Source organism: Rhineura floridana, chromosome 10, assembly GCF_030035675.1.
Source record: "Rhineura floridana isolate rRhiFlo1 chromosome 10, rRhiFlo1.hap2, whole genome shotgun sequence".
Lineage (NCBI taxonomy): Eukaryota > Metazoa > Chordata > Lepidosauria > Squamata > Rhineuridae > Rhineura > Rhineura floridana.
The window spans coordinates 69,376,415-69,399,615 of record NC_084489.1 but is presented as its reverse complement, the minus strand read 5'-3'; the positions used below and the strand labels follow the sequence as shown (position 1 = coordinate 69,399,615).

Here is a 23,201-nt window from a genome sequence, read left to right as displayed (position 1 = left end):
CAGAATGCGGGACATGGAATAATGAACTTAGAAAGTCAGATTTCACCTGAACATCAGAAAAAACTTCCTAACTGTTAGAGTGGTACAACAATGGAAACAATTACCTAGGGAGATGGTGGGCTCTCCAACACTGGAGACATTCAAGAAACAGCTGGACAGCCACCTGCTTTAATGTGGATTCCTACATGGATCAGGGGGTTTGACTAGATGGCCTTATAGGCCCCTCCCAACTTTACTATTTGTGATTGCTCTGTAAATGTTATATATCACATATAAACTCTATGAGGCAGATCTTAAGATATACCCATTTTGCAGATGGAGAAGAGCTAAATGATTTATCAAAGGTTAAAGGATGGTTAACTTCATGGCTTAGTAAGAATTTGAATCTGCATGTCACATTCCCCAAACTTTTCACTTTATTCCAGTAGGATAGTAACCTCAATGAATTTCAGAAACAAATATATCAAGGAAAATATGTAATATGTCCAATTGTTATGGTATCGTTTTAAAGTGCATATGTGCATATTTAGCAGAAACACAGCATATTCTCAATGAAAAGACAATTAAAATGTTAGTGTTTGAACAAATAGTTACAAATGTCATCTGTAATGCACAGTGGTCCACTCACCAAACCAGAGAATGGTTTAAAGCAGTGGCTTCCAAACCTTTTCCCCCCATGAACCATTCAAAAATCGGTGAGGGTCTTGGCCAGGGCCGGCACCAGCCTGCCTTCAGCCCCAGCACCCACTTGCACACTCCACCTACCTTTCCCTTAAAGTGAATGCTGGCCACGCACAGCCAGCATTTTCTTCAAAGGAAAGGTAGGTGAGGCATGCAGGTGGGCATTGCAGGCCTGCACAGTAGTAAGGGGGATGCCTGGGAGCTCCCTCTCTGTGATCCACAGCAGGGTCAGGAGCCAGCACTGCTGCAGATCGTGGGAGTGCTACCCACCCAGCCTAAGGAGGGGCCCTCAGCCAGGGCCTGATCTGGCTGCCGTCTGGCGCTGGCCTGGTCTTGGCGGACCACTAAATTATGTTGCTATCTGTTGTAGCAATTGTAATTCCATTAAATTCAAATTGTAATGCAATAAATACAATGTAAGAAATAAAAGCAGCAATAAAAATACAATTAAAACAAAATAACGACATTAATTGTAATGGATGTGCCATCTTCAGACACAAATCCAGATATGCTGCAGACCACCTGAATGCAGCTTATGGACCATAGTTTGGGAACCCCTGTGTCTAAAGGCACAGCTCATTTTTGTTGCTAACACTATTCAGGTCTGGACCTGTAAAGCTGCTGCAGTCCTATGCACATTCATTAGTTAACTGGATCAGTCTGCCTCTTTATCATTTGATTTCACTGATTGTATAAACTGGTTTTTAATGCTCTGGTGCTTGTGCCTTCAAGGGTCCCCTCTGTGTCTTGACTTGCAAAGAAGGAAAACTTTTGCAATGGGACTCTAGTTTGATCTTGCATCTGATGCAAAACTTTTGCACTTCATAGCCAGTAACATTGTTTAGGATATCTCCTCAGCTGAGAATTTGAATCAGGGAGAGAGAAAACCTAACCAAAAGAGCAAACTAGCAAATGAAAGAACAAGCTTCAAAAAACAAGGGGAAACTGACCAACCTGCTTTTAACAGTGGTAAAGCTGTCTTACAAGACATAGCATTGGCATAAATATGTGCAAGATTTCATTTGAACTATGACACCCTATGATTTAACTCCATGAGCCTGTTTTTTTCTCACAGAAATCCTATATGTTTAGTTCACTTGGAAGTAAGTCCCACTTTCTTTGATCTGGTTGACTCCCAGGGAAAGTGTCCATTGGATTGCAGCCTTAAAGCAGAATCCTCTGCATGTATACTCAGAAGTAAGCTCTACTGAGTTCAGTGGGGTTTACGTCATATAATTGTGCAATGGATTGCAGCTGCATGTCTGCTCCTGACTCTGGACTTTGTGAAGCAAATAAAGAAGGGGTGGGGAACCTTTGGCCCACAGACTAAATGTGGCCCTTTTGACTTTCCCCAGGCTCTGCTCTGGCCCATGCTTTTCCTTGGCTGGAATGTGATAATACTTCTAGCTTGCCTGGATGGAGAGCTGTGTGTGTGGTGTTGAAACTTCTGGCTTTGGGATGGCTAGAATGTAGACATGTATACAAACATACATCACATCCATTGGTCCATTTGCTTTTGCCACTGGCATGGGGCCCCTGTAAAGTTGCCCACAAGGAGATGTGGCCCTTGGGTTGCCAAAGGTTCCCCACTCTGGAAATAAAGCAACAAGTACTTTTGAGCATGGCTGCGGAGTCAGAGTCATGGAGCTAGAAGCCTCAGTTACTCTCAATAAAGTAGACATAGGACTGTAGCCTTTCCTAACGCTGCACATGCTTGCTTCAGAGTCAATATGAACTGCCTTGGACAGCACATGCGTTGCTCATCAGAGTCCTGGAACCAGAACCTCTGCATGCTTACTTAATGCCCCCGAGACAGATAGGGCTTGCAGTCTAGTCCATGTGCATTAGGGTTGCATCCATCCTGGGCAACAAAACTGTTGGCAAGACCAAAGTTACTTTGGAATAAATCTGATAGCAGGAAAGCAAACAGCCAGGATGTTAAGACAAAACTTTAAAAGTGTTAGGAGGCAAAGAGGCATTCGTAGGAAGGTTAAAAAGCCACCTGACCTCTCCAAGAGCTGGCAGAGCCATAGGGAGACGGGGCATGCATCTGACCCCTATATGGGGCGGGGGAGGGAGAGAAAAGAGGATTGCGAAAAGCAATGCCCTGCACGGCCTTAGCGGGGAGACAGAAGTCTCTTGCAGGAGTGAGGAAGGCAGGGAGCGAGCAAACGAGGAAAGCCGCCGCCTAGCTGCGCGCAGGAGAACCCGAACAGGTGGCCAGAGGCAGCGGTGGGCGCGCCAGGAAGGGAACCGACCAGCAGCAAGCAAGCATGCATAGCGCTGGCGGCGGCGGCGCCCCGCTCCTCCTCCTGGTCCTCCCCCCGGCGCGCAGCATGTGAAGGGCCGCCCGATCCTTCCCCCTAGCGTAGCGACGGGACTCTGGTAGCTGCAGGCTCAGCCAGCCGCCCGCCCTCGGGCCGGGCTCCCGCTTGGCTCTGGTGGCCGGGCGTGGAGGGGGGAAGCGCGAAGTGCGAGCCGAGCCGCTCCCTCTCCACGCCGCCGATCGCGGGCTCCGGGGCGCAGCAGGCTTTGGGGAGCCGCCTGGGCGGTTCGCTGGCGGAGGATCGTGGCCGGGACCGGGGCTCGGAGGGAGGATGAAAGTCACCGTGTGCTTCGGCAGGACCCGGGTGGTCGTGCCCTGCGGGGACGGCCAGATGAAAGTTTCCAGTCTGATCGAGCAAGCGGTCACCAGGTACAGGAAGGCGATCGCCAAGGTGAGTGTGTACGCGACGGAGGGGCCAGATGGACGGGGAGCGGGAGCGGGAGCGGGGGGGGGGGAGAACCTGGGCGAGGTGAGGAAGAGCGGAAAGACGGGCTGGAGGCGAAGGAACGGCGGCGGCAGCAGCTGGAGGAGGAGGAGGGAGCGAGAGAGGGTGCCTGGGATCAATATGGCGCTTCCTGGAAAGGAGAGGGGGGTGGAAAGAGAGGAAAAAGTAGAGGCTGATGTGGAAGGAGGGAGCTGGTGGGAAGGGAGAGAGGAGCCAGGGGGCCTCCGGTCGGGACACCCCCTTTCCCCCCTCCCGGTTGGAACCTTTTATCATTTGAGCCAGAGCTGGTCTTCGGAAAGTCCCCAAAGGAAGCGTGAACAGATGAGAGTTTTGGGGATCAGCCGGCCGCCGCCGCGCCCCCTCCCCCCAACAGTAAACTTTCAAGCGCCCCAGAGCTCTTGTACCATTCCCTGTTGCGGATCAAGGAGGAAGGGAGCACGTGTGTGCGTGTGTGTCTGTCTGTGAAAGTGAGCGAAATCGAAAAAGGAAAGCTTCCGAGTTTGGGGCTGACTGAATATCATGGCTCCTTTTCCCCTGTTGTGCTTCTTCGCAGAGATTTGTGGCTTTTTTTTTAAGCCCAGTGTGGCGAGATACACAGTTGCAAAATAAAAAAAAAGTCGCGTGTGGCTTTTGGGGCTTGAACTCTTTGTTGCTGCTCCCCCCCCGGTAACGGCAGCGAGGGGTCGGCCCCTTCTCTCCATTCCCCACTTCTAAAGACCCCCGCCCACCCCTAATCAGGGATTTCGCCCGAGGAGGAGGACGACGGTGCTGGTGGTGGAGGGGAGCTGCTGTTTATGTTGCATTAATCGCCTCTGCCCGCCAAGGGTTGCAAGCACAGCTAGCCTGTTAGAGGGTGACATCTCTCGAGTTGCAATTGTTGCGCTGAGTTGTAGTTCTGCGTTGTTTAACAGCGAGTTACATCCATAAAGGTTTGTCTTTTTTTAAAAAAAAGTAACAACCGCAAGGCATTTTTTGAAAATAAAAATATTTATTCTCTCATTCCTCCCTTCCTTCGTGTAAGTCTTCTCCTCCTCCTCTCTCTCTCTTCATGGGCTGTGGTTACTGCAAAGACTTGAAATCCAGCCCCAGGCTTCCCAGCTTATCCAGGCCAGAGAGAGAGAAACCTAAACATGAAATCATGGAGTCCACATGCATATGAGCAGGAACAGAGTTCGCTTTTTAAAAAAGTCCTGAGGTTTATCGCTTTCACCTCTTTGTAGCTGCTAAAAACAGAAATGGTCAATTAAACTTAAGCTAGATTTTAAAAAATATATTTTTAAAGAGTGAGATCCATTTTCCTGAAAAATAACAGTTCTGCTATAATTATCATTGTGCAGATCACATTTTTCTCGTGTCTTGCCATATTTTACTTAGAGTAAACCTTTGAAATTAATACACCTGTTAGCCACGTTCATTCATTTCAGTGGGTCTACTCTGAGTATGGCTAGCATTGGACACAACCCCATGTACTTGCTGTGCTTCCTGAAACACTATCAGCATGCAGAGTGTGTTTGTCTGCTTTTTGCAAGGGGGAGGGGAGAGTGAGGCTATAAGATACCCCAGTAGTTGAAATCTCTCTTTTGCACAGTTGTTGCCTTTGGGGTGTGGGGGAGACACATATACAACAGTTGAATTGCCTGTTGTGTGAGGTGTTGAGCAAAATTACAATATTCCAGGAACTGTAGCTGATGTTATTCTGGAGCCTTTTGGAGCTCACATGCCCTCCTGCCTTGTATAAAGCTTGCTTGGATTTTTACTGGATTTTCAGGACTCCTCCCCTGCCATTTTTGATATAGTTTTGGGAGAAGACATCTCTTATCTGTGTACTAATGTCCAGCACTTCCATCTGGTTGGTCTTTACTCACATTAACTAGGTAGAAAGCATGTTCCATTTTCTAAAAAAGAAAAAGACAACCTGCTCTGAAATTCTGTAACTTTCCCTTGTGCCTGATGAGCTGATTGCAGGCTTTCATTCTGGAGATGTTTATTTTTCATTTCTCTATCTGTCTTGCAGCTTGGGGGGGTATTTTGGACTTGGTTGGAGTGGGTTTGCAAATGAGAGAGCTTCGCTAATTATGAGGGGGCTGCTGGGGAGGATGGAACAGCAGGCGCTTTTGTGTTTGCCTATTTCCCACTGTCTTTTAAAATTGTGCATCAGAAGTACATATAGTAGATTGTTGCGTCAAGTGTAGCTGGCAAATATGTCTTGTATGTTGACAGTGCTGTTTGTCCTTCCAGGGGAACAAATCCATGGTAAAACCCAAATAAGATAAGGGTGCGAGGACAAATAAGGTGCTTATTAGGGAATTTAGCAATCTATTTCTATGGAAAACAAAATAGGACCTCTTTTTTTTTTTAAAGAGGTATGTAACCTTCTAAGAAGTGTTTTTATCCACAGCTTGAACCCCCAATGCAAAGGGTAAGAAAATCCCTTGCTGTGAAGAGGAGAGCTGGTCTCTTAGTGAGAGACAAGCCCAGCGGGTTGTGAGTCATATCAGAATGGCTGGTGGAGGCAGCAGCAGGAGGACTGCAAACCGCAGGATGGAGTGAAAAGAACTGTGGTGCTGTTGCTTACCTTGTCATGGCTTTCACATGCACAGCACCTTTTAAAGCCAGATGAAAGATGGGGCGTGATGGAGTTTTCTTTTCCTTTTAATAGACAACTGGAGATGATTGTTGAGGCACCTTGGGAACAACATATCACACATGTAATAAGCTGGCGAGCACCACTGTTTTGCATGTTATGGACTTGCTGCTTAGAAAACTTACATGAAAGAGACAAGGATGTTGGGTCACAGGTTCTGGGATATTTATTATGACATTTATATCCCACCTTTCCTCTAAGGAGCTCAAGACAATGTGTGTGGTTCTGCCCACTCCCCATTTTGTCCTCGCAGCAACCCTGTGAGGAAGGTTAGGCTGAGAGTGAGTGGCTGGCTATTCCCAGTGAGCTTCATGGCTGAATGGGGATTTGAACCTGGTCTCCCGCTACACCACACTGGCAAGAATCTTGTGTTTTTTTTCTGTTCATGTGGTCTTTCCAAGGAGAAAAATGGCTTGTTTAGGCATTATAGTCAACCCCCTCTTACCTTCTGCAGGTGTGATCACACTTGTTTTCCAGCAGTTGTTACCTCCCTCTGTTATACCAGCACTGTATAGCTTCTTGGAGTAGTGGTTTTGGCCCAGGTGGGCAGGTTAATATTTGTCAGTAACAGCTGCAACAGATTTCAGTGCTGCAGCCCCAAGCAGAATTTCTAGGAATTAAGCCCTACTGAGTTCAGTGGGGCTTCCTTCAAAGTGAAAGTATGTAGGATTGGGTAGCAAGTAAATAAAAAATGAGGCACCTACATCAGGTTCTTGTAAGATCAGTACGCGCTGCTTTCTTGCGTATGGAAGCAACACTTACTCTACATTGATTAAGTTTTAGCTAGAAACCAGGTTTTGTATGGTTGCACATGGGTAGTGGAAAAAATTTAGAGAGGTGATTTACAAGACTCTCTCAATTGTGTGGTTAAAGGGTGGGAAATGCTGAGCTCCTCAAAGGATATTGACAGATTTGCAAGTTTGCTTTTTGTGGTTCATTCTCTGCTTCCAAAACAATTCATGTTTGGGACCATTTCAACATTACACTGCAGAAAACCTGGGTTTGCTGCAAAGTGTATTGGTATGTCATGCTGGTTCACAATCATGTGTTTGTAGCATTTGTCCTATGTGTGCTTAAGGGTGTACCTAAGACATTTCATTATATACTTACAAATCTAGCATGAGAAGAGTCCCTTTATGTTTGGAGAGAAATGACTCTCAGATATGTCAGCTCAGTGTATGTGGAGGGAGTTTAATGTGAGGATGTTTTCAATCCCCAGAGGTGATACAGACCTGTCAGAGGGCTGTGGCATGTGCTTCTCTGCATGTCTGAATAAGATCTCTCTATATATTAATGTTTCCCTTTAGTAGAGGCTCCCAAGGAATCTCCAGGGTATTATGAAGTTATACATTAAATGTATGTCAGGTTTTTTCCACTAAGACCATCAAATTATTGGGACCATAAAAGTATTTAACTGAACACATCAATAAGCATCTTGTGGAATGCTGCCGTCTATGAGAAAATGTTTCTCTGTTCATGTCAATGCTTATTTATTTGTTAGGTGTCTTACTTGCCCTTTACCATTAGATCCCAGGGTGGATTACAGCAATAAAATATATAATGCTGGACCTTTTATGGAAGGGAGGGGCAGGCTGTGGTCATCTGGTAGACCACAACTCCTGTCAACCCTGACCATTGGTCAAGGTAGCTTGGGATGATGGAGTTGGAGTCCAACAGCATGTAGAGGGCCACAGGGTCCCCAGTGCTGTCCCATCTACCAAAAGCTTTATGGAATGCTTAAAAATTGGAAGTGGGAGAAGTTGTACAAAGGCCTTCAAAATAAGAGAATAAGCAAATAGTTGGCCAGATTGCCTGCTGGCATTTTTTGCTAAAATGTTTTGAGTCTGAATATTGAGCTTTTGAAACACTCATTGTATTCAGTCTGCAGTTTTATGCAGACAGTTGGGCATCTAGTAAAAGTTTATTCAAAGTATTTGAATACTTTTATGCTATGCTGTTTGTTATTGTAATGCAAAAACCTGTTTGGCTGTTGTCTTGGTTCAGATGGTGCCTTGTAGCAGGTGATGTGGAAATAAAATTCCTTAAAACAGTTTGTTCTTCTTTACCCTGGAAGTTCCTCAAAAGATACCTGTATAGCATCAGGTCTCTCCCTTCAAATCTGTCCTTTAAAACCTACTTTCTTAGGCTGCAATCCAATAAGTGTCTACTCAGAAGTAAGCTCCATTAGGTTCAATGGGACTTACTCCCAGGTAAGCATGTATTAGATTGCAACCTTAGTCCTCAGTCCCAACCTAAATAAAACCTAACTTTAGTCACAGCCATCCCTTGATGTCTTTGCCTTTGTTCTCTTCTGCTTCTGCTGTGCCCCAGTTCTGACACGTAGATTATATGCTGTTTGGGGCAGGTACCTTTCCCACCCCCTTGAATTAGTCTGTGAAGTGTAACGTACACTGAGACTGTGTACATCATGGATGGCGAACTGTGACCATCCAGATGCTATTGGTCTACATTGTCCCTGACCATTGACCATGCTGGCTGTGGGTGAGGGGAGTTGGGAGTCCAACAACATTTGGAGGACCACAGGTTCCTTATCTGTAAATATCATCTATGTAGACTAGGGTTGTCAGGCTCTGGGCCTGAGACTGATTCTGTATCTTTAGGAGAAGAGAAAGTCAGCCAAGTGCAGGTGTTCTTGCAACACTGTAATGGGAAAAACCACAAGGTGGAATTCTCCCTTCCCCCTGCACAACTTTTAAAGATACAGAAGACCTCTTGGTTGCCAGGCCCGTCCTCAGGCCCTGAACCTGGCAACCCTAATGTAGACCAATCCTATGCATGTTTACTTGGAAGTCAATTCCATTGTGCTGAATTGAATTTATTTCAGGGAGACATGCATACGATTGCAGCCGTAAAAATGCACCAGCAAGGCTAGCATCAATTTCAGTATGACCAGGTCTGAAAAAGTGCCTGCATAATCCTAGGCATACGTGTGTACTCACATTAAAGACCCATGCATCTCAATAGGATTTACTCCCAAGGAAGTCTCTATATAGGAGTGTAGCTGGGCAGAGCAATCCAAATGATGGGAAGTTGGTGGAGGAGGAGCTGGTGGAAAGCTCCGCGGCATCCACTTGTCCTCGGGACCTGCTGGCCTGGCTGAGCGCCAGCTCCGTTCAGCCGCATACGAACAGGCCCACCGGGGAGTAAGCAGTCCTCGTATGGCACCATTGTAATTTTTTTATGTGCTGGCCTTTTAGCTGGTGAAATTATTGTTGGGATTGGGACCTGGAGGAGCACTCTGAGGGGAACTTGGAAGTGGCATAAGTCCCCCTGTGGCTCCTGCCCTACCATAACCCATTTTCAGAGCTTCTGCCGGCTCTCCGTCCTCTGGGCTGTCTGTCCCCAGCAGCACTAGCAGAGCCCTGGTGCTGCTGCGGTGTCTGCTGGCAGAGCCCAGTGGCTCCTGGAGGCTGCCAGCTCAGCCAGCCCAGCAAAAATGTGGGTTGGATTGCGCCCTAAGTCTACAATCCTCTGCACATTTATTCGGAAGTAAGCTGCACTGACCACAGCGGTGCTTACTTCTGATTAAACATGCCCATGCTTACACTGTAAGGATGCGTTCTTGTACATACTTACCTGGGGCAAAGTGACTGAGCTAAATATGACTTCTAAGTTGCAGATGTTAGTAGGATGGGGATATTGGGGAATTCAGATAGAAATGGAAACAGGCCTGGAAATTGCCAATTTTCACTTATTCGTCCCATGTCCGGGATGGCAATCAGTCCAACAATTGCTCTTCACTGTTGTTTTCAGTCCACAAACAATACTTAATTGATGACTTTTTTGCCCATTTGAATGATGTGGAATCATTTAATAAGAATGTTCTTAATTATGTCCTTACGTAAAATTCCGCCACAGTGGATGGTGAGACAAATAATGTAGTTTTTGTGGAAAGCCAAACTAGCAGAACAGAAACAATGCTGCATGTGGTGAACCCTGATGGGAATGGAAATTGATGCCTTCTTACATCCTGAGGTTAGGATCACATTGTAAAATACCTTAGTGGCAGTCTCAGGTGGGATCTGTGAGACATACAGAATTGTTCTAGTCCTGCTTTTCCCTTTCTTGACATGCCCACGTGACAGTAGTCTGTCAGAGGCATGTTATTTTGCAAATTAAAAAGCAAAGCTGAATTCTTGGGTGCTGATGATACCTTTTGTAGGAAGCAGTGTTCAAAATTAAGCCAAGTATAATGTAAATGACATCTTTTGTTGTTGTTGGAAAGGGACCATTATGCTAGGAAAATGAAAGGTTAATTACCTGGCAAGAGACAGAACTTTCTATAAAAAGTAGACTTAAGAAAACACACATGACTAAATGCACCTCTTTGTTTTGTCTGATGTATTTTATAATAATGGAGAGACTGAATCATGTTCCATCCCTGCACTTCAGATTGTGGAGACCCAGACCCATGCAAGTGGAAATTTCTCCTTGAACACAATAGGCCCCACCTGTACTATACATTTATTTATTGTTTGATTTATATCCCGCCCTTCCTCCCAGCAGGAGCCTAGGGTGGCAAACAAAATCCTAAAAACACTTTAAAACATTATAAAAACAGACCTTAAAATACATTAAAACAAAACGTTAAAAACATTTTTTTAAAAAAGCTTTAAAAACATTTTTTAAAAGCGTTAAAAACATATTATAAAAAAAAACATTAACAAGCAATTCTAACAGACGCAGACTGGGATAGGTCTCAACTTAAAAGGCTTGTTGAAAGAGGAAAGTCTTCAAATGGCGCTGAAAAGATAGCAGAGATGGCACCTACCTAATATTCAAGGGGAGGGAATTCCACAGGGGAGGTGCTGCCACACTAAAGGTCCATTTCCTATATTGTGCAGAACGGACTTCCTGATAAGATGGTATCTGCAGGAGGCCCTCACCGGCAGAGTGCAGTGATCGACTGGATATATAAGGAGTAAGGTGGTCTTTCAGGTATCCTGGTCCTGAGCTGTATAGGGCTTTGTACACCAAAACTAGAACCTTGAACTTGGCCCGGTAGCAAATGGGCAGCCAATGCAATTCTTTCAGCAGTGGGGTGACATGTTGGTGATACCCTGCCCCAGTGAGCAGTCTCGCTGCTGCATTTTGCACCAGCTGCAGCTTCCGGACTAACCTCAAGGGAGCCCCACATAGAGCGCATTACAGTAATCCAGCCTAGAGGTTACCAGTGCGTCGGCAACAGTGGTCAGGTTATCCCGGTTCAGAAATGGCTGCAGCTGTCTTACCAGCCGAAGCTGGTAAAAGGCACTCCTAGCCACGGAGGTCACCTGGGCCTCTAGCGACAAAGATGGATCCAGGAGCACTCCAGACTACGGACCTGCTCTTTCAGAGGGAGTATGACCACATCCAAAGCAGACAACTGACCAATTATCCGAACCCGGGAACCACCAATCCAAAGTGCCTCCGTCTTGCTAGAATTCAAACTCAGTTTATTGGCCCTCATCCAGCCCACCACCGAGTCCAGGCAGCAGTCCAGGGCTTGCACGGCCTCTCCTGATTCAGATGTTAGGGAGAAATAGAGCTGGGTATCATCAGCATACTGCTGACACCTCCTCCCAAATCTCCTGATGACCGCTTCCAAGGGCTTCATATAGATGTTAAATAGCATGGGGAACAAGATAGTACCCTGTGGCACCTCAGAGCATAACTGCCAGGGGGCCGAAAGACAGTCACCCAATGCTGTTCTCTGAGAGCAACCCTGGAGATAGGATCGGAACCACTGTAAAACAGTGCCTCCAATACCCATCTCACCCATCTCAGTACATTTAAAGCAGTATCATACCACGTTAAACTGCCATGGCTTCTCCAAAATAATCCTCTGAACTGAAGATTATTAAGGGCTCTGGGAGTTGTTAGGAGACCCCTGTTCCCCTCACATAGCTTCAGTTCTCAGAGTGGTTTAACAATCAGTCCCTCATCCCAGGGAAATCTGAGAATTGTAGCTCTGTGAAGGTTGTATTCAACTAAGACCTACTCAGATCAGACCCACTGAAATTAATGGACTTACATTAATCCTGCCCATTATCTTTAATTGGTTTACTTGGACCAGGATTGGATACAATCCCCGTTTTCACAAATACAAGGATATAACCTCATTGGTAAAATCTTAGGGGTGGGGGAACAGCAATGTGTCAAAAGATGTCCCAGTGGATGGAATTTTGGAGTAGTGTTTCTCTGCATGAGGAAAGATATTTGTTCTAGCAGCTGACCTTCCATGAAAGGAGGGGGACAAGGAAGTTGTGGTGGATTTTTTGTAAATCTCCTTACTATCTGGAGCGGATTTGGGGCGAGTCAGAGGGATGGGGGAATTGTCAGAAATGGCCTCCTTCCTTTCGTTTCAGGAAGTCCATTCCTGCTGGCCTGAAAATCCTTCTGTGAGCAGAGGGATACAACTGGATAGAAACCCATAACTTTAGGTCCCAATGTCAAGGTTTTTTCAATGAATTAATTCAGTTTTGTTTACAGTTGTAAGTGCTAATTGTAGAAGCAGTTTGCAAGATACCTTCTGACAGTAGTTTGGCACTCATCAGTTTTTATGTGAATGACAGTTTTAATTGGGTGTGTGGCTAAGTTATTCAGATTAGTTTTTTGCTGTCGAGCTCTTGATAAGTGTTGGAAATAGAATTCTGAGGCTGAATCAGTTGCCCACACTTCTTAAAAGAAAGTACATGGAAATACTTAGTTATCATTTGTTTTCATAACGCACGCTTCCTCCTATGGGAGCCCTAACAACAATAATAAAACACAAACACAAAAAACATGTTTAAAATATCCATAACATCTCCATAAAATCTATCAACAATCAAAACATGAAGCAGCAAACACTAAAAGGGTTAAATTCCAATATAATTGTGTAACAAATGACTGGTTGGGATTTTTTTAAAAAAATTGCACCAGAATGTTATCTGGGAAAGCACTATAGCTCAGTGGTAGAGTATCTGCTTTACATGCAGAACATCCCTTGTTCAGTCACTGGCATCTTCAGGTAAAGCTGGAAGAGTCCCTTGTCTCAAACCCTTGAGAACTACTACCATTCAGTGTAGAACAGGGGTAGCCTGTTGCTCACAGGTGCCATGTCACCCGCAAAGGGCTTCAGTGGTACCCCCAGTAGATAGCCCAGAATCAGAGGTTTTAGGTTTTAAAAAAGTAAGTCTCTAACCCTTCTGGAAATAAAGTTATGGAGCAAAATGTGCAGGTACCCTTCTAAGCGACTTGTGTAAAATGAGCCAGTCTGTCTGCTGCTGCTGTCTGTTATTAGCCAATGAGTGAAGTCAGAGCTGTGACTGATAAGTGAATTGTTTGGACACCACACAATAGGAATCCCTGGGTCCTAAACAGCTACTATTTTCCCCTACCTTTTCCTGCCTTTCCTCCCCTAGTCCTTTGAATCACCATAGTTTGCCCTTCCTTTTCCCCAGGACCCATCTTTACTGTGGTGGATTTGTCTGAGATCAGTAAATACTACTACACAATAAGTGGGGGTGAATGTTAAAGAATCTCCTCCCCACGAAAGGCAAGTGTGAAAACTTTGCAAAGAGGCATAGGCATTTCTCCTGCTTTATAGCACCTTCAAGTTGCTTTTGTTGGTAAAAGGTTAGGATTGGTTTATTTAATTTTTTTTATCTTGTTGTGGAAGGCTTTTGTGTGTGGGCACATCTGTCAGTGGTTTTGTATATTGTTCTTCACAGCATAAAGCAAGTGAATTCCATCCTTGTTGATTCAGTGTTTCTTGCGTAACTGGTTTTCAGTTCTGTGGGAAACAAGTGTTTGGATTATACCTGTTAAAAAAACTTTGAGAGCAGAATTGTACAACCCTCAGTCTTTTGGCTCCTGATCAGTCTTGGCTGTAGTTCTTCGTAAACCCCTGGTTCGGGGTCTTGATCTGGCGCTCAAAGCAAATTTCTCTGCCCCACCCTGCCCACGACCCTATTGATTTTGGCAGTGGTAGCAAAATAATAATAATTTAAAAATTAACACGATGCTGGGTTGGGTGCAGATATTTAAATTTCTCTGCCCAGCCAAGCCCCCTGATGGGGATGCCTATCACTCCTTCCCACTCATCAGTTTGATCATTTTCATGGATCAGTTGAGGAGGTGGGCTGTGTGTGTTTGTACATGTGTAGGGCGGTCACACCCACTGCTGGCATTCAGCCTCCAGAAGACTGCTGAATGTGGTTCTTGGGCCAAAAAAGTTAGTCACTCCTGCTTTATAACTAAATGACCATTAGTAAATTAATCAAAAGTCTTTACAAAATTGTAACTTATTACATGTATTCATGAAGAGGAAGGGTGTCTTGGGAGAAATACTGAGTTGGCCCTGGACTGACAGTGCAATCCTAATCATGCCTACTCAGAAAATGGGGTTAGGGCTGCAGCCTCAATCAGGTTTGCAGCAGACCCACTGAAGTTATTTGAATAGGTCTACTATAAGTATGACTATTCGCTGAAGCATTTTAATTTAAATTGATTTAATTTTAAAAATGTTATTGTATTGATTTTAGACTGTATTATTTTGTATTATATTGTGTCATTTATGGTATTTCCTATGTTCACCGCCCAGAGAGCTATTGCTAGTCGGGCGGTATATAAATTTAATAAATGAAAATAAATAAATAAATGACTTATGTCTGGATCCAACCCTCTGACTCTTTATAGACTTAATATGCTCAGAACGTATGCCAGAGACTACAGGTCCTCCAGCCCTCAAGAACGGATATTTTGGGGCACAGGGGTCTAGCAGGAAGGAGGAATGTGCAAAAATTGCCTCTCCTGTTCTTACGTTAGCAGATGCCTCTGTTCTGAAAGTGGAATAGCAGCCTTGGATTTCTTCCTGAATCTTTAATTTCTGGTGGGTGTGAGCGTAGGTGTTAGGGGGTGAACAGGTCACTGGGCAAGAAGCCACCCGTTGGACTTTTTTTACAAATTATCTTAATTTTATTTGGCAAAATATTTTTAGCAGTTGTGGATTTATGGAATAGGAGCTCCAATTGTTGTTTTGAGTAATGTGTTCCAGATGCGCTCTAAGATAAAAGGAGATTTTGAACTAAGTACTTTTTTGCCATTTAAATAATATAAAATTCAAAATAGCTCATTCTTTAGCTACGAAGTTATATTTTTTCTCCTTATTTTTAAAGGCTGTGTCAGATACTTGGAATAAATTACAGCTATCAGTAGCAAGGATGTTTGATTTTACTCACAAGTAGCAAACAAAAGTCTACTTCTCTGTGTGTGTCAAACTATGCATTGTAAATAAATTAAGGTTTTGTTTGGGGGCCAAAAACTGGTATGTAAATAGACTTGACTCACTCATGTAAACACTCAGTAAAATGCATGTTTCTGAAGGGGGCAAAAGTGTCACAGAGTATTAAAAGTATCATAAAGTATCTCTCCAATGGTGTTAGCAGAACATAATAACAAAAGCTGAAAGCAGTTCTGAGAATGAGAAAGAGAAGTTTCCTTTGAAATCTCCTCTCCCCACCCTCTGCCCAGTCTCTCTCTGAAGTTTAGCACAGTATTCTTTTCAGTTTAGCCCCAATTCTGACATCGATAGAAGGGCAAGTGTGCAGCAGTTTCCAAGCTGAAATCTGTTTCTAACATTGACTGTATTTTGATGAAATCAGGAAATATCCATAGCAATGAGAATTCTAGGACTAAAGCACGCTCTTCCTTCCCAATCAAAGCACACTTCCCAATCCTTCCCAATCTCTGTGGAATTGCCAGGGTTAGCGTAGCAAGAAATTGACAATAGCTAGGAGAAATGTGCATGTGACCCACCTCGCAAGTTCACAGAATGTGTGACGTGGTGAGGGAGTGGGTGGGTCTACACTAGGGTTGTCAGGCTCAGGGCTTGAGAACGATTCTGTATCTTTAAGAGAAGAGACAATTCATCCAAGTGCAGGTTTTCTTGCAACACTGTAATGGGAAAAACCATAAGGTGAAATTCTCCCTTCCCCCTGCACAACTTTTAAAGATACAGAATACCTTTTGGAGGCCGGGCCTGGCAACCAAGAGGTCGTCTGTATCTTTAAAAGTTGTGCAGGGGGGAGGGAGAATTCCACCTTACAGCTTTTCCCATTACACTGTTGCAAGACACCTGGACTTGGCTGAATTTTCTCTTCTCTTAAAGATACAGAATCATTCTCAGGCCCTGAGACTGGCAACCCTAGTCTACACTGTTTGGCCCCACCCCCAGCTGCAATGTCAGGTCCCCAGTTGGCTGAAGAAGCCTTCTGGACATAAGAACAGAAGACTACCCCTGCTGGATCAGGCCAGAGGCCCATCTAGTCCAATATCTTTTATCTCAAATTGGGTAGCTAGATGCCTGTAGGACGCTCACAAGCAGGACTGGAGCACAACAGAGCTCTCCCCACTTGTGATTCCCAGCAAATAGTATTCAGAGGCACGCTGCTGCTGGCAATGGAGATGGAACACAGCCATCATGGCTAGTAGCCATAGATAGCCCTATCCTTCATTAATTTGTCTAATCTCTTAAAGCTATCCAAGTTGATAGCCATCACTATATCTTGTACATGCAGAAGAGGCAGATCTGTTGAATTCCTGAAAAGCACTGCTATTGTGGCTGGCTACAAGCATTTCATTTCCGTCTGACCTCACTGTTTACAATCTCCCTGGTGTGTACCTGCAATTTAGTATAATACACTGCATTCATCTGATGAAGTGGACCCTAGTCTACAGGGCTGTTGCTAGGTTCTTTAAAGGATGCTGGGAACAGGACACAAGCTTGCATAAAATTTGCATATACTTATTTATATGTATTCATGCCTCTGGGAAAACTGAAGATCATGGGTGGCTGAGGTGTCGCCAGCACTGTTTTACAGAGCACCCAGTCGCCCTGCAAACAAAGTGTGTGTGTGTGTGTGTATTCCTGTTGTTGTTACGTGGCGCTTTTGTGTGTGTGTATATCTCCAAGCGACTAACAAAAACATAAACATGAATACATTACACAATTAATATTAATGAATTGCAGGTGTTTTGTATGAATCTGTTAATGGGATAATGTATTTATATTTTTAAATGTGTTGCAAGTTGCTCAGAGACCTTTGTGTAACAAGTGACGAACAAGTCTAATAAATGTGATGATAATATATTATTTTTAAAAAGGGAGGGAAGGGAGTAGGAGATTCAAGACTCAGCACAAACGGTGGGGAGAGATGAACCCCCCTCTAACCTATGCAATGGCCTCATGTTGTTGGAATATAACTCCCATCATCCCTGACTGTTGGCCATTGTGGCTAGGGCTAATGGGAATAATTGTCCAACAGCATCTGGAGGGCATCATGTTGGCTAACTTTGCTCTAACACCACCATTGCTAGTCTACAAAAGCTTATGCCATAATAAATTTATTAGTCTTGAAGATGCCATAAGATGCTATATTTTCTTTTGACGCAGACTAACACAGCTAGCTACCTCTCTGGGAGACAATGGTTTCCTGCTGCTTTTAAAAAAAATGGGTAGGAGAAGGAATTTCATTCGGTGCAGATTCTTTTATCACTCCTGCAACTTTAAGATGTGACAGATTTCCTCTCCAACAGAACTATAACACATAAAGAAATGTTGTCCCCAGTTTCATTTGGTTGTCCTATTGGTGGGCAGTGGGGAAAAAATTGGCCTGTCGAGGAACAGGTATGGAAGGTGAATGGCTTTGTAGGACTTGATAAAGGGGGGAATGATTTTTTAAGCTGCAATGAATAGTCACTTTTCACCTAGTTTCTTTCTCTTAGAAGAAGAAAAAGTAGGATCAAAGCAAGATGAGTTTAACAATAAGCTCTTAAAATGCTTAGTAGGTGGGACAAAGATTGATGGGGAGCAGAGGCAAGGAACAGAAGGGAAATGTTGTTGTTATGTGCCTTCAAGTCGATTACAACTTATGGTGACCCTATGAATCAGCAACCTCCAATAGCATCTGTCATGAACCACCCTGTTCAGATCTTGTAAGTTCAGGTATGTGGCTTCCTTTATGGAATCAATCCATCTCTTGTTTGGCCTTCCTCTTTTTCTACTCCCTCCTGTTTTTCCCAGCATTATTATCTTTTCTAGTGAATCATGTCTTCTCATGATGTGTCCAAAGTGTGATAACCTCAGTTTCATCATTTTAGTGTCTAGTGACAGTTCTGGTTTAATTTGTTCTAACACCTAATTATTTGTCTTTTTCTCTGTCCACAGTATGCTCAAAGCACTCCTCCAACATCACATTCCAAATGAGTTGGTTTTTCTCTTATCCGCCTTTTTCACTGTCCGACTTTCACATCCATACATAGAGATCAGAATACCATGGTCTGAATGATCCTGACTTTGGTGTTCAGTGATACATCTTTACATTTGAGGACCTTTTCTAGTTCTCTCACAGTTGCCCTCCCCAGTCCTAGCCTTCTTCTGATTTCTTGAATAATAGGTGTTGCACTTATCCTGATAAAAACAAGATAAGGGTGGCTGTTTGTGAGAGAACTGGTTAACATTTTACACAATGAATGGAAAGAACAATGAGGTACAAAGGAAAGGGAAGAGAAGCTTGAGTAAAATTATTGGAAGGTAATTATTCTTTAAAACAAATGAAAGAAAGCTGCATATTCTGTTCGTAATGTATATTGTGTTAGTAGTCTGGGGGTGCTCCTGGATCCATCTTTGTCGCTAGAGGCCCAGGTGACCTCAGTGGCTAGGAATGCCTTTGACCAGCTTTGGCTGGTAAGACAGCTGCAGCCATTTCTGGACTGGGATAACCTGACCACTGTTGTCCATGCACTGGTAATCCCCAGGCTGGGTTACTGTAATGTGCTCTATGAGGGACTACCCTTGAGGTTGGTCCAAAAACTGCAGCTGGTGCAAAATGTGGCAGCATGACTGCTCACTGGGGCAGGGTATTGCCAACATGTCACTCCGTTGCTGAAAGAATTGCACTGGCTGCTCATTAGCTACCAGGCTAACTTCATGCTGTTGGTTTTGGTGTATAAAGCCCTTGGGACTAGGATACCTGAAATATTGTCTCACCCCTTATATACCTATTTGATCACTGTGCTCTGCAGGTGAGGGCCTCCTGCAGATACCATCTTCTCAGGAGATCTGTTCCACACAACGTAGGAATTGGGCCTTTAGTGTTGTGGTGCCTACCCTTTGGAATTCCCTCCCCTTAAATATTAAACAGTGCTGTCTTAGTTGTCTTTTTGACACCTGCTGAAGACCCTCCTCTTTCAACAAGCCTTTTAAGTAGAGTCCTTATCCCACTCTGCGTATGTTGGAATTAACCCTTTGTCCTCTGCTGTGGTCCCATTCCAGTTTAGGCCCTTCACATGGGATCTTCCCCCCTCCTTGCAAATAGCAGATGACAAACATAGTGGGGGCAAAGCCTCTATACTATGATCCTAATCTGGACCCACACCTGCAATTTACTCTTTAAAAGTCATTCATGCAACATTGCTAATTATGTGAATGGCATTGTGCCTACTTTTGCCTTGAGTAAAATATGCATGGGATTGCACTGTCGGTGCTCTTTGAACAAAAGTTGCCACAGATTCTCACAGATTCCTTTGCTTAGACCAATCAGCAGGCCTTTTAAGGAGACCTTATTCCAGTCTGCGTTTGTTTTGGAATTGCTTTTTAATATGTTTTTAAATATATTTTTTTAAAAAATATGTTTTTGAGATGTTTTAAGAAGTTTTATATGTTGTATGTTGCCTTGAGCTCCTTTTGGAAGGAAGGGCAGGATAGAATTTTTAGTAGTAGTAGTAATAATAAAAAAGATATGTAGGGATGACAGTACTGTGCTTTTAGAGTGTTTGATGTACGTGGAAACCATGACTGGAAAAACTAAGCAATGTGGAGATCCTTAAGATTACAGAGAGGATGTGAAAAAGTGTCTTGATTTTATTTGTGAATTAAGGTAGTTAGTTACAGTTTCAGAATTGGGCAAGCATGTTTTTGTTAAACTTTGAAACTGTTTCATTCTATTTAGAAACAATAGAAAATGTTACAAGTGGGGGTGGGCGAAGAATTTTTGCTATTGTGCATTTTCGGTCTAGCGCTTTGTTTTTAGTACATCCCATCATTCATATAAAGTACCTAATATGTATGATTCCTGGGATTTCTGCTGCATTTTTTATAAACCTCATGTAACGTAAAAGTCAGAAGAATGTGTACATGAGGCGGCAATCCCCTCTGTTTGTAACATCATAATGCAGAGGTAATTTGTAATGACTCCACATATTTTTCCCCGCAGTGCTTAAGAGTGACAGCATTTCCTTTCCTTTTGAATGGGCGATGCTCACCACAATGTCTGCTCTGTGGTCAGGATGCTGCTATGAGGGAGTATTTGCTGTGATTTCCTTCCATTTTGGATTACATATAAAATGCTTTTTTAAAAAAGTAAAAAGTCAACTTTTCCCAAACTTTCATGCTATTGGATCTTGGTACAATTGTAGCATATTTCTTGGGCTATCTAAATAAGTCTGGGGTGGGGAGCCTCAGGCCGGGGAGACAAATGTGGTCTTCCAAGCCTCTGTCTGGCCCTCAGGACTTTTCCTACACCACACTCACTTCCCAGCCACACTTCCATTGGCCCTGCTTTGCATCCACCTTAGGTGGTTTTTGCCTGGCTGGAATGTGTTCTTGAAGTCTGACAAAGCCTCTTGTTTGCCTGGATGGAGGGGGGAGAGGGGTGTGTGAGACTGTGTAGAAACTAGGCTGGTGTACAAAGGTAAAGACTGCAATTTTTTGTGCCACCTACCTTTCCCTCTGGCTCTACCCATTACAGACATGTGCCCCTCTCCCAAAGGATGCCTTGAAGGGAATGCGGGCCCTGGGTTGAAAATGTTTTCCTACTCCTGCAATAAGTGGACAGTGTGTCATACCCCTTAAGGATTCTAGGGCACAGGGAGATTGATAAAAGTTGGAATGAAAGTTGGTGAGGAACTCATTGCCCTCAAGATGTTTTGGATTGCAATCCCAGCCAGCATGGCCAATGGTTGGGGTTTTTTGAGAATTGTAATCCAACAACGTCTGAAGGGCTGCAGGTTCCCTATCTCTGCTTCAGAACATTATGCCAACATAATTTTCTGCACATAGAATCATAGCACCATAGAATAGTAGAGTTGGAAGGGGACTATAAGGCCATCAAGTCCAACCCCCTGCTCAGTGCAGGAATCCAAATCAAAGCATTCACAACAATGGTCTTGATGATTTCGTATGTAAGCCAGCCTTAATAACCCTACTGTAGGTTGTTGGGTTATGTATTTAAATTATGTATTGTACTTAAGTGTATACCACAACTGGTAAGACACAGAGTTTATTTCTGGCTCAAGTCTGTACATTTATGTTGTGTGTTGAATTGCAATGTCATCCTGAGTCACTGTATGGATAAAATTGATACACAAGAGTAATGAAACACAATTTTGGCTCTGCGGATCCACTGACACGGCTTTCCTTGCCAGGGATCTTCAGCCCTCCCATATGTTAGTGGTACATGTATGATTCAAAACCAGTTGCTGTTTCTCCCACTTGTGGAGTGTTATAACAACACCTTTTATGTTTAATCAAGGGAGTACCCTTTGCACATTCTTCCCTCTTTTTTGTTGTTGCTGCATTTAGTGTCTCTAAATGCAACATTTCTCTCATGGTTTACATATCTTGCATATGGATTTGTTTTGTGGATTAGAAGGGTTTAACCACACAGCACTTCTTGATTTTATGTCTGAATTTTCGAATTGCTTCTTTCATCACCTCTGCTTCTGATGTATGTAAAACCCAAGAGGGGAAGTGTTGGCCCTCCGGATGTTGTTGGTCTTCAAGTCCCATCAACTCCAGATAGCATGGGCAATGTTCAGGGATGATGGGAGTTACAGTCCTGCAACATCTTGGGGGGGGGCACAGGTTCTGACCTCTGATCGAAAATAAATTCTTGTCCCATAAGATAAAAAGCTCTTTTGGAACACTCAGTGGGAGGCCAGTGGTTGCGATGCTTCCACGTTGGGATGGGGCCGTAGCTCAGTGGCAGAGCACATGCTTTACATGCAGAAAGGTTCAGTCTTTGGCATCTCTGGGTAGGCCCGGAGAGCCATTCCCATCAAATGTAGATCGGGGCATGGAACTTTTTTGACTCTGGGGCCAGGCTTTATCTAGCTCCATCCTGCAGGCCAACTTTGATAGATGTTTTGACCTAGTTGAGGCTGAAGGAAGTTGTAGCCCAAAACATCTGGAGTCCATCAGGATGGCAAAGGCTGGTGTAGGCAGTAGTGAGTTAGATGGTCCAATAGTCTAACATGTATAAGGCAGCTTCCTATGTACCTGCCACAGTTGCGGAGGTTTTTCACTATTTCAGTAGTAGGATTTATCTCAGTCTTATTTAGGAGACCATCCTAGTGGATTGTGTCTTCAGACTTAGAAATAATATGTAAATGACTTTACAAAGCGAAACAGCTTTTCCTGTGTAGATCTCTCTGAAAAATCCATATAAGCAGATGTTATGATGTCATGACATAATGCTAAGTGTTACCACATGCTCCAGAAGGGATGAGCTTGTCAAGGGAGCACTGCTTTTGAGGATAGCACTGTGTTTTCTGCAGTGCGCATTTCTTCCTTTTACTCTTTCAGACAAGTGTTGTGATATTACCTGTTTATAAATATCAAACTGCGTTTGTCACGTGGAGAGAAAGGGGAAGGACATTATTGAAGACTTAAAGGTAAAAAAAAGAAGCATGAAAAAATTGATACTTCCTCCCCCACAATTAAGTTGCTCTTGAAATTTCTGAGAATCTGAACATAAATACTTTGAATATTTCCTATATTACTCTCTCTCCCTTTTGTTAATGAAAAAGCAGAACAGAACGTGGGACTCGGTTAATTAAAAATGGTCGGCTTCTTATAATATCAGACCAAAAAGCCCATCTATTCCTGCTGTTCATGTCAAACAATGCCCGGCCAGATGTTTCTGGGCTTTCGCAGACAGGATGTGAAGGTGTTTTGACTTACCCTTTCTGACTGTCTCTGGCATCTGGTCTTCTGAGGTATATTTCCCCTAGACATGGAGGTTCAGTTTTAATTATCAAGACTGTGTTTTTTGCTGCTGTTC

The 23,201-nt window shown here is 43.8% G+C and overlaps 1 protein-coding gene and 1 long non-coding RNA gene across 5 annotated transcripts in view; one reads left to right on the top strand and one right to left on the bottom strand.

Moving 5' to 3' along the window:
* Positions 1 to 2,813: 2,813 nt before the first annotated feature.
* PARD3 (par-3 family cell polarity regulator) overlaps positions 2,814 to 23,201 on the top strand; it is a 770,287-nt gene continuing 749,899 nt past the window's right edge. For 3 of the 4 annotated variants that reach the window (XM_061585584.1, XM_061585585.1, XM_061585583.1), the window contains exon 1: positions 2,814 to 3,398. In XM_061585584.1, coding sequence (XP_061441568.1) covers positions 3,279 to 3,398 — 120 coding nt within the window. In that variant the 5' untranslated portion in view covers positions 2,814 to 3,278. The remainder of the gene's footprint in view (positions 3,399 to 23,201) is intronic. The other variant, XM_061585588.1, reaches the window with a different exon arrangement.
* LOC133364781 (uncharacterized) lies at positions 3,609 to 6,721 on the bottom strand. The gene is made up of 3 exons (XR_009758026.1): positions 6,542 to 6,721; positions 6,028 to 6,137; positions 3,609 to 4,675 (listed from the first exon to the last, which is right to left on the bottom strand). It is a non-coding gene; the product is annotated as an uncharacterized LOC133364781 (long non-coding RNA).